This window comes from Perca fluviatilis, chromosome 2 (assembly GCF_010015445.1).
Source record: "Perca fluviatilis chromosome 2, GENO_Pfluv_1.0, whole genome shotgun sequence".
Classification (NCBI taxonomy): domain Eukaryota; kingdom Metazoa; phylum Chordata; class Actinopteri; order Perciformes; family Percidae; genus Perca; species Perca fluviatilis.
The window spans coordinates 1,480,666-1,492,297 of NC_053113.1; the positions used below are offsets into that span (position 1 = coordinate 1,480,666).

General features: G+C 42.9%; 1 protein-coding gene across 1 annotated transcript; it reads right to left on the reverse strand.

The window, feature by feature from the left end:
* Positions 1-9,080: 9,080 nt before the first annotated feature.
* LOC120544616 (chromobox protein homolog 1-like) lies at positions 9,081-10,102 on the reverse strand. The gene is made up of 3 exons (XM_039778510.1): positions 10,078-10,102; positions 9,582-9,702; positions 9,081-9,303 (listed from the first exon to the last, which is right to left on the reverse strand). The coding sequence occupies exons 1-3, from the start codon at positions 10,100-10,102 to the stop codon at positions 9,081-9,083; spliced, it is 369 nt and encodes a 122-aa protein (XP_039634444.1).
* Positions 10,103-11,632: the final 1,530 nt, after the last annotated feature.

Genomic DNA, 11,632 nt, shown 5'->3' on the forward strand with positions numbered 1-11,632 from the left:
ATTAAGAAGAACAAATACTTCTTCGTTGCAGCATTAGTTAAATAACGCTTGCAGTTGAACCCTGAACTCAGAATATTATATTACAGGAAAACAAACTAATTTTGAGTGGAATAAATCCCTTCAAAGGGAGGGAGTATAATGTGTAGTCCTAGCCAGGATAACATACAAAAAAAGCAAGATGGTGCTGTGTGGTGCGGTAGTCTGTTGCAGCAGCTCCTGATGTGTGTGTGTGTATTTTGTGTTTTAAGTTAGTCTTTTGGTCTTTAAGTTAAGTTCTTTTTTTATAGTCACTAAGAACATCTGTGTAGAGATGGCTTTTGTCAACTTTGGAATTTTTCTCTTGGTTCTGTTCTTACTCTGGATTTCTTTTGTAACTGCGTGTTACGCTCAAGGCAGCGGGACGATTGTTTACACACGCGATCAGCTGATAGCGCTGTGTCGACCTGTTCTTCTGCCGGGGGACAATCCTGAAATACCGAAGGAATTACAGAGGAGACGCCGGGGTTGCAGAGGTGGATTAAAACGCAAAGCAACAAAAAGGAAACATAAGCCTGCCGTCCCAGCGATCATTATGGGGAATGTACGGTCTCTGGGAAATAAGACGTTTGAGCTGGCGGTGCTGATTAAAACCCAGAGGGAGTTCTGCGAGTGCAGCATACTGTGTCTTACCGAGACATGGCTACATTCGCACATCCCGGACCATGGCGTGGCGGTACCCGGCTTTCTGACGGTTCGGGCGGACATGGACGTTATGGAAAGCGGTAAGAAGAAAGGAGGGGGGGGTTGCACTGTATGTGAGTGAAAAGTGGTGCAATCCTGGACATGTGAATGTGAAGGAACGCTGCTGTAGCCCGGACATTGAACTGCTGGCTGTGGGGTTTCGCCCGTATTATCTTCCAAGGGAATTTACGTCCGCCATAGTGATCGTAGTTTACATCCCACCATCTGCTGATGCGGAGGCAGCTGCTGACGTCATCCACACCACTGTCTCACAACTTCAGATGCAGCAGCCCAATGCCTTCATGGTTATCACTGGGGATTTTAATCATGTTTCACTGGATAAATCCCTCCTGGACTTTCAACAATATGTTAACTGCCCCACAGGAGACAATAAAACTGCGGACCTCCTGTATGCAAATGCCAAGGATGCGTACAGTGCCACTGCCCTTCCACCCCTTGGCAAATCAGATCACAACCTTGTCTTGCTGTCTCCTGAGTATGTTCCTCTAGTACAGTGGCAGCCTGTTCAAACAAGGACTGTGAGGAGGTGGACTCAGGAGGCTGAGGAGGCTCTGCAGGACAGTTTTGAGTCTACAGACTGGGATGTGCTCTGTGAACCACATGGGGAGGACATCAATAATATGACAGACTGCATCACGGAATACATCAAATCCTGTGAGAAGATCACCATGCCCCCCCGGACTGTACGCTGCCTTCCCAACCACGAGCCGTGGATCACGAGTGACCTGAAAGTTCTTCTGAATGAGAAGAAGAAAGCTTTCAGGTCATGGGACAGACAGGAGCTGAGGGGAGTACAGCACAAACTGGGATACACTGAGGGAATGTAAAACCTCCTACAGGAGGAAGCTGGAGGCCAGTCTACAGGAGAACAATATGAGGGAGGTGTGGACAGGGATCACCGGGTGTGGGGGTAGAAGATCAACACCAGGCAGCCATGAGAGAGCAAACAAGCTGAACGGTTACTTTAACAGGTTTAGCTCACAGCCATCCCCTGCCTCTTCTATCACTCCACCAACCCCCCACACCCCCTCTCCGTCTCCTCCCCCCCATCTCTTGCTCCCACACCTCCCCACTCACCCCGCTGTGGTCTGCCCACACCCCCACAACTACAGCACATATCATCTCCCCCCACTGTCACTTCAAGCACCCCTCCGCTTTTCATTCACACCTGGCCAGGTGAGGAGACAGCTGGAGAGGCTTCACCAGCGCAAGTCTGCCTGGTCCAGATGGCATCAGCCCCAGGGTCCTGAAGACCTGCGCCAGTCAGCTGTCTAGTGTTCTCCAGTATGTCTTCAGCCTGAGCCTGCAGAGGGTGCCGCTGCTGTGGAAGAAGTCCTGCCTTGTCCCGGTCCCCAAGAAGTCGACTCCATCTGGCCTCAAAGTGGCTCTCACATCCCATGTGATGAAGGTGCTGGAGAGGCTGGTCTTGGCCTACCTGAGGCCGCAGGTGAGATCTTCTCTGGACCCTCTACAGTTTGCCTACCAGCTTCGTCTGGGAGTGAACGATGCTGTCATCTATCTTCTGCAGCGAGCAGATTTTTCAATTTCTCCAGTGCATTCAACACCATCCAGCCACTGCTACTAGGTGAGAAGCTGCGGATGATGGGTGTCGGTGCGTCCACAGTCTCCTGGATCACTGACTACCTGACAGGCAGACCACAGTTTGTCCGTCTGGACCGTGTTCTGTCTGATGTGGTGGTGAGTGGTACGGGGGCTCCACAGGGGACTGTGCTGTCTCCCTTTCTGTTCACCTTATACACCACAGACTTCCAGTACAACTCAGAGTCATGTCACCTACAGAAGATCTCTGATGACTCTGCAGTTGTTGGGTGTATAAGGGATGCACAGGAGGGGGAGTACAGAGCGCTGGTGGACAACTTTGTGGAGTGGTCTGGTAAGAATCACCTGCTGCTGAACGTGGATAAGACCAGAGAGATGGTGATTGACTTCAGGAGGAAGGGAACGGCTCCGCAGCCCCTTTGCATTCTGGGTGGAGATGTGGACATGGTTGAGGAGTACAGATACCTGGGTGTCAACATCGACAACAGGCTGAACTGGAGACCAACACCACTGCTGTTTACAAGAAGGGGATGAGCAGACTCTATTTCCTGAGGAAGCTGAGATCCTTCAACGTGTGCAGCTGAATGTTGGAGATGTTCTACCAGTCTGTTGTTACCAGCTGAATGGTGGAGATGTTCTACCAGTCTGTTGTTACCAGCAGAATGGTGGAGATGTTCTACCAGTCTGTTGTTACCAGCTGAATGGTGGAGATGTTCTACCAGTCTGTTACCAGCTGAATGGTGGAGATGTTCTACCAGTCTGTTACCAGCTGAATGGTGGAGATGTTCTACCAGTCTGTTACCAGCTGAATGGTGGAGATGTTCAACCAGTCTGTTACCAGCTGAATGTTGGAGATGTTCTACCAGTCTGTTGTTACCAGCTGAATGGTGGAGATGTTCTACCAGTCTGTTACCAGCTGAATGGTGGAGATGTTCTACCAGTCTGTTACCAGCTGAATGGTGGAGATGTTCTACCAGTCTGTTACCAGCTGAATGGTGGAGATGTTCTACCAGTCTGTTGTTACCAGCTGAATGGTGGAGATGTTCTACCAGTCTGTTACCAGCTGAATGGTGGAGATGTTCTACCAGTCTGTTGTTATCAGCTGAATGTTGGAGATGTTCTACCAGTCTGTTGTTACCAGCTGAATGGTGGAGATGTTCTACCAGTCTGTTGTTAGCAGCTGAATGGTGGAGATGTTCTACCAGTCTGTTGTTACCAGCTGAATGGTGGAGATGTTCTACCAGTCTGTTACCAGCTGAATGGTGGAGATGTTCTACCAGTCTGTTGTTACCAGCTGAATGGTGGAGATGTTCTACCAGTCTGTTGTGGCCAGCGCTCTGTTCTCCTCCGCCATCTGCTGGGGCAGCAGCATCAGAGCCAGCGATACAAACAGACTGAACAAACTGATCATGAAGGCTGGCTCCGTTATTGGCTGCAAAAAGGACACATTTGAAGCTGTGGTGGAGAGGAGGACACTGAACAAACTTATCTATCATGGATAACCCCGACCACCCTCTCCACCCCCCCACTGGTCCAACAGAGGAGCACATTCTCTAAGACTCTAAGAGGCTCCGACAGCTTCGATGTCGCATGGACCGGAAGTACAGGAAATCATTCCTACCACTGGCAATTCAACTTTTAAACACTTCATCACTGAGTGTGAGATAAGACTCATGTACATCACAACTGCACTGAATGCACCTTGCACTATAGGTTTATCTACATCCTATCAATACTAGGCAAACAGTTGTACATTTTTGCTCCCCAACTTGAACATTAAGTTTATCTATATCTATTGAAACAGTTGTACATTTTTATTTCCAAAGTGTATATATTTTAAATATTGCTTGTGTAGTATTCAATTATTTCACGTATATTGTTTCCTATTATTTAATGTATACTCTGTATGTGTGCTGTGTGTCTGATATTTTGCTGCTGCAATTTTTGCGATCAATAAAAATCAATCAATCAATCTATCTATCTATCTATCTATCTATCTATCTATCTATCTATCTATCTATCTATCTATCTATCTATCTATCTATCTATCTATCTATCTATCTATCTATCTATCTATCTATCCATGCCATTCAGAAGATAAAGTTACTGCTGGTCAGCCTTCAATGTGGAGAGAAGATCAGAAAATAACAACACAGCTATCAGGGCATGAGGAGGAGGCAGGAGGAAACAGCTTGGCTCGGAAACATGTTCACAACACGGCAGTGTGGACGCGCTGGTGTTTTTTAAGGCTACTACTCTGAGAAAACTTTTCCCCACATTGTTCACACCAGGTAGGCTTCTCTCCATTGTGAACGCGCTGGTGAGATTTAAGGTTACTACTATGAGAAAACATTTTCCCACATTGTTCACACCAGTACGGCTTCTCTCCAGTGTGAACGCGCTGGTGAGATATAAGGTTACTACTATGAGAAAACTTTTCCCCACATTGTTCACACCAGGTAGGCTTCTCTCCATTGTGAACGCGCTGGTGAGATATAAGGTTACTACTCTTAGAAAACTTTTCCCCACATTGTTCACACCAGTACGGCTTCTCTCCAGTGTGAACACGTCGGTGGAGTTTAAAGTTACTTCACATTGTGAATGCCGCCCCGCATTGATCACAGCTGTACGGTTTATCTCCAGTGTGAACAAGTCTGTGGTTTTTTAGGTGACCACGCTGACAAAAGGTTTTCCCACATTGTTCACACCAATATGGCTTCTCTCCAGTGTGAATGCGCTGGTGAGATTTAAGGCTACTACTATGAGAAAATGTTTTACCACATAGATCACAGCTGTAAGGCTTCTCTCCAGTGTGAACTCTCTGATGAATCTTTAAATATTTTGATGTTGTGAAGGATTTGTCACAGTGTTGACAGCGGTGACGTTTGGGTCCCTCTCCTCCTCTCCATTTCTATAGCAACAGACAAACAGAGAGAGTGAGAGATAGTGAACAACCTTCTTAAACCCTGGACTTGCTCTCACTCACAATGTTCACTCTTAATACAATAATTTATGACAAAATGAAGGAAAATATGTGCCGGTTGCAGACATGTTATTATGGAAGCAAATGTACTTTTCATAACTTTAATAAGTTCAGAAATATTCTACATTTTTCAGGCAAGTTTCCCCATTCAAATGATTGGCAATTTAAAAACTAAAACATCTGCTCACTCTCTTCAGTTTTACTTTCAGTTAGAAATTCCATGTTAACTTTGAAATAACACAAACCTTTCATACATTCTGGTTATTTTTCATCATTTAAATGCCATTCAAACCTTTTGAAATACATACATTCATTTGATGTTAAAATAAAAGTAAAGTTATTCTGGTTGTTGTAACTTGTGATAAATAAACAGATATTAAAATGTAGCCTACTCAGTTCTGCTGCTTTCAGTATTTTTGCTAAAATACAACAAATTGCTCAGAGAGCTATAGCTAGCTTCCTCCGAAGAGACCTCTCCAGTTCACAAAAAATTATTAAATTTAAATCGGTCAAAAACATTAGCTTTGTAAGACCATAGAGTATGTGTTATATACATGTCATGACGAAATTCAAAGTGTAAATTAAAGCAATGTATGTCGAAAGCCCATGGAGCCCCGCAGGCTGCCCATATCTCTGTGCCCGAGTAGCAGTGCTTCAGCTGTGCTTCCACACAATATAGTCCCAAGTAAATAACAGCCTAGAAAATCGTCTACTCTTCAATCTGGATTGCTATTTTTACTCGTAAATACGAGGGCCACAAGAAGTAAAAAGGTTTCGTTTTTGTTGTTGTTGGGTCACTTTTACTCACGACATGCTACACGGACACAAAGGATTCCATTCATTACGCTAAGCTAAGCTAGCCACGGCACCGCTGGACTAAGACAATGCATGCACTGAGACAAAAATGCGTTTGCCCACCTATATACAGTACAGGCCAAAAGTTTGGACACACCTTCTCATTCAGTGTGTTTCTTTATTTTCATGACTATTTACATTGTAGATTCTCACTGAAGGCATCAACATTATGAATGAACACATATTGAATTATGTACATAACAAAAAAGTGTGAAATAACTGAAAACATGTCTTATATTTTAGATTCTTCAAAGTAGCCACCCTTTGCTTTTTTGATAGCTCTGCAAACCCTTGGTGTTCTCTCAATGAGCTTCATGAGGTAGTCACCTGAAATGGTTTTACCTTCACAGGTGTGCTTTGTCAGGGTTAATTGGTGGAATTCTTTCCCTTATTAATAAAAAAGCAAAGGGTGGCTACTTTGAATAATCTAAAATATAAGACATGTTTTCAGTTATTTCACACTTTTTTGTCAAGTACATAATTCCTTATGTGTTCATTCATAGTTTTGATGCCTTCAGTGACAATCTACAATGTAAATAGTCATGAAAATAAAGAAACACATTGAATGAGAAGGTGTGTCCAAACTTTTGGCCTGTACTGTAAATATAGAGTAGACGGCAAATAACCAAATTTCAACTAACGGTGGCGTATTCTTTTAAAGTGGTATTGCACAACAGTAGAACTTATGAATCCAGGATAACTGATAAAGCTACCTAGTCTGATCAGAGCATCCCGGCGTTCTGTGTTTCACAACGGCAAAGCCAGGCTGAGGAGGAGGGACTAGGTCGAGTCAGGCTGAGGAGGAGAGACTAGGTGGAGTCAGGCTGAAGAGGAGAGACTAGGTCGAGTCAATTATTAATAATATACATTTTTTTTTTTCAATTAATATATTGAAAAAAAAATGTACTTCATTGCCAAGACATATACATACTGGAATAGAGCAGTGTAAATATTGCATAAGGCCATCGTCAACCTTACAGTAGGCTACTTGTATGACACTCCATCTGAAACGATTTCTGTTCAGCAATCAACGATTGTTGTTATACACCGGGCTAACGTTTGCAGGTTTTAATTTGCGGGTAGTAACATTACAGTTACTGTGATGTAACTTTGGCTATGTTCACTGCATATTCCACAAATGAATATGCCATAACGGACATGCAATACTAACATTACATTATCACACCAAGTACTCTCAGTCACTAAGCTAGCCTGCGAATTCCTAGCTAGAAGTTACTAGCGTAAACAAATCGGCGCTACCCAGCGCTAACGTGTACAGTAGGCTACAGTTGGCTTACTTGAAACTTACTTCATGTGACTCGAGAGCGCAGACTCTCCCATTGTGAAAAGCTGCACGTCTTTTTTGCAGACTTTACAAGAGGCAACTCATAGGGCCTGTCCCAGTTTAATCCAGAATTTGTATTTTTCATCTTCCAGCCAACATTCATTGAAACGACAACCTGCCGGCAGCAATATTACGACTCCCACTATGGCCATGCCAAGACCCGCCCTTCAATAGCATTTATTGGCCAGGTGTCCATGATGCTTACGCAAGGTAGCGTAAGTGTGACCAATCGGCTATCCTAACCTTAAGCACTCCAGGTGAAATATCTTACCCCAACCAATCGAGCTGCTTCCTAGGGCGGGTCTTGGCGTGGTGGCAGATCGCAGTCACACATGCACAAGTGCAGGTTTCATTTCCTCTAACATTTTATTTCTCCATTTAATAAACAAATTATTCAGTAAGTTAGGTATTTGTTGTGAAAGAAATACAGTTACAATTTCAAGCATTTTCAAGGATTTCAAGCAACCGTACAAACCCTGTATGTTATTATTAGGTTGTCAGCATCAACGCGTCAATCGCAATGCGATTAAGGGCTAAGCATAACGTGTTAAGTTTTAATTAATCGCATGCCGCCATTAATAAATTTATTTTACACTTCACTCGGCTTCGCGTTGTGCCCAACAGGCTTCTATTTTGACCCTTTCCCGCACTTCTACTTATCATCAAACTGCCATACTTCCTCGTAACACATCCTGCTGCTGCAGGCTGCAGGCATCATGGAGAAATGCAGCAGCAACACAATTCTGAATGGCGCTTTTTATTTTCCAAAACTCCTGGACGGCTCAGTAGACAAGTCAAAAGCCACATGCACATTCACCGAAGCACGTCAAGCTTGAGCTACCACCTACGATCTAAGCAAACAGTTAAGATGACTCAGGCTGATGCTAGTGGGCTGACGCAAAGCCCTATATTGGAGAGTGCTACTCGCCGACTTGTTGATGAAATCAAATAAAAAAAATTACTACAGCTCTTGCGAAATGGGTGGCAACTAACTGCAGATCGGTCAGCATCGTAGAAAACTCTGGTCTTAAAGACGTACTACGGTTGCCATGTTCTGACCCGTCTTATACATTGCCGTCGAGCGGGACAGCAGCGCCACGCACACATAGCCTGTACGACATGGAGAATGCAGCCCAACTGGAACTGCTGCAAAGTGCAAACGCTGTCTCATTAACCGGTGATCACTGGATGTCAGTGAGTAATCAAAATGATATAGAAGTTATTGCACACTATATTGACTCTGGTAAGGATTTTTAAGTTTTTAGTTAGGTACTTGGAGGAATTGTGGAATATTGACAGATTCACACATTGTTCTTTTGTTTACAGTAAATAAATAATAAACAAATACAAATCTTCAAGTCAAGTTCATAAAGTAACTTTCTTTGCATTCATTTGATTCCCAATCAAGATACACTGGTAAGAATGGCTTTCCATTGTTAATATGTACTTAAAAACAGTTCTGAAATGCAAAATAATAGAATTTTAAACATGTGATAAAATGTTTTATTGTTTGACAGCCTTAGTTATTATTAGTTTTAATAAATCATTTAAATTCCTCCCTTTTCTGCACTATATTAATATTCGTTAATATTGAGATTAGATTTCTGGGACTTCAGTCTGGAGTAACCTCTTTGGTTCACTCACCTCCTCCTTCTTCCTCTTGCTCCCTCGCTCCTCTGAGTCTCCTGAGGCCTCACTGAAAACTTTCCTCTTGTCCTCCTTCTTCTTCTTCTCCTCCTCCTCCTCCTTGTGTTTCTGCATGTACTCGGTGATAAGGTCGAGGTCCAGGTTGTCTTGCGGCTCCCATGTGTTATCCTCACTGGAAAGGTGAGTGCAGACAGAAGAAAATCTCCTCAGGCTTTGTTTTTAGGCAATACATTCTCACTCTAATCGCTAATTTGTGTTATTTCTTTTTCCTATTGTCATTTTGTAACGTTATTTGCAGGTCTGCAACTTAGTGTCAAAAGACTTTCAACTTTGAAGGCATGATACAATGCCGAAATGTATGCTGTAGATTATCTGCAATTTTTAAATGAACAAAATACTATATAAATATATATAGAACACCAAATATTAATATTATAGACTCATACTTACTCTGAGAACCCCTTCCATTTCAGCAGAAACTCTACTCTTCCGTTCACCACTCTGCGGTCCAACATTTTCTCCACCACATACTCCTCCTCTTCCTCCTTCTTCACTGCTGCCGTTTCTGCAGCTGCAGGAGGTGCTGCAGGCTGCTCCTCCTCCTCTGCCTTTATGTACTTCATTCCTGCTCCAGTTGCCAGCTTGACGTCTGCTGAGGGCTCCTTTGGTAGACCCAAGGGGGAAACATGCAGAGATAATGATACAAGGGTTAGAAGAACTAATGGGAGGTGTGAGTGAATTATAGTTTACCATGTTATACTATATTCAAATGTTCTGTTTGAATGGAGAAAATGCAAGGGCTGATGAGGTGACTAATCCATAGGACTTCAGAGTGTGAAGTATCTCCTGCATTAAAACTGAAATAACTACTAAAATGTAAGCCATAAAAGTCATTAACTGGAGCTACAAGCTACATGCACAGTAGCCTCAATCAACGATCATTTACTAGAAAATCCCCACATGTTCCTCATCTTGCAAAACCCGGGAAACAACAACAAACTTTGAGCTAGCAAGCTACATGCTGAAAATGGCAAGTTAGAACAACGTTTTGATCGTGCAACAAGGCAGGCCTGGTTGGTTCTTTCTGGGAATAATTGTTTATTTACAAAGAATATGTTTAACGTGATGCCATTTTATATCTAACTGGGATGTTTTTGGACCGATTGTGGCAGGATTGCTGTCGGTGAAGTAATGTTACACAGGGTGATACACTGGTGAGAGCAGGTTATGTTTAGTCATGTCATGCAGCTCATTTAAATAGCTCACTTTACCGTATTGTGTGAACAGTTAACTTCATTTTATATTACATGTGGCTAGGGTTGGGTACCGTTCACATTTTTACCAGTGCCAATACCTGAAATTTGTTCCGGTACCCAGCGCTACCTTTTTTCGGTACTTTCCCTTTGTAATAACAAAATAAATAATTTCAGTTGTAAAAATAATTTCAAACATATTTATCCTAAAGTAACTTTGCTCTGTCTGTACCTCTGTGTGTGTGTGTGTGTGGATGCAGTTTCTTCTATCGGGGGTGGGGTTGTTTTTGAGTGGCTGAGAAGTTATCTACATAAAAAAGGTTGGGAACCTTGATCTACATAACAGTCAACAGTTTGTGACGACTGTGAAAATATGTCATCTTGTTGACAAAATATGGTCTTAACCCTTAGCACGGTGTTTCCATTTCAGCTCAGTGTGAGAGTCTGTACTGTGTTTTCATTTAGGGCAAAACCAGGATAAGGGATTAAGCCGGGATATTCCTGTTATCCTGGATTTATTTAGCCTTGACTTAGTTTCACAAAAGCAGAGGCATGGTATATTTCCTGAGTAACATTATCTTCTGCTTACTTTTAAGGCTGCTGCTCACTATGTATAAAGCATGAACAATGTATATTCTCCATTGTATCAGTAAATCTGTGATCGACCTCGCGGTCTGGTAAGGAAAGCCGTGAACGCTCATCTATCCAAAATACTTAAGCTTGACTCGACCTAGGTGGTATTTCAGGTAGAAGGTTTAACAAACTCTGAGTCTAACCCTGATGTCTGAGTTGATTTACCCTGAGATGGGAAACTCTGAGTTTTCCGATGGCAAAAAAAACAGTAATGCGATAATCTGCTGGGATGTAAGAGCATGTCCACGATAGCTGACGTTAGTGATATGAGGATGGATAAGGTTATGTAGGCTACATAACTGATAGACTGGGAAGAAAAACGATACCACTCAAATAGGAAATGTCGGGGCTTCAATATCATCCCCCGACGTATTTTTAACTCTCTGTGAAGTAAAGCAGTTTCTTCATCAACGGAATCGTAGACAAAAGGAAATGCCATGTTTTGAGAAATAAAACGTTTTATAGGCTAGTCTGCCTAACATGGTTAATAAACCAACATATATTTTTTTTTATTCATGCCGATAACAAACTGCGCTAAAATGCGCCTGATACAGACTGAATAAATGAGGAAATGAAAGGGCGCTGTGTCAGAAGGAGGAGACTGAGACAAACTTG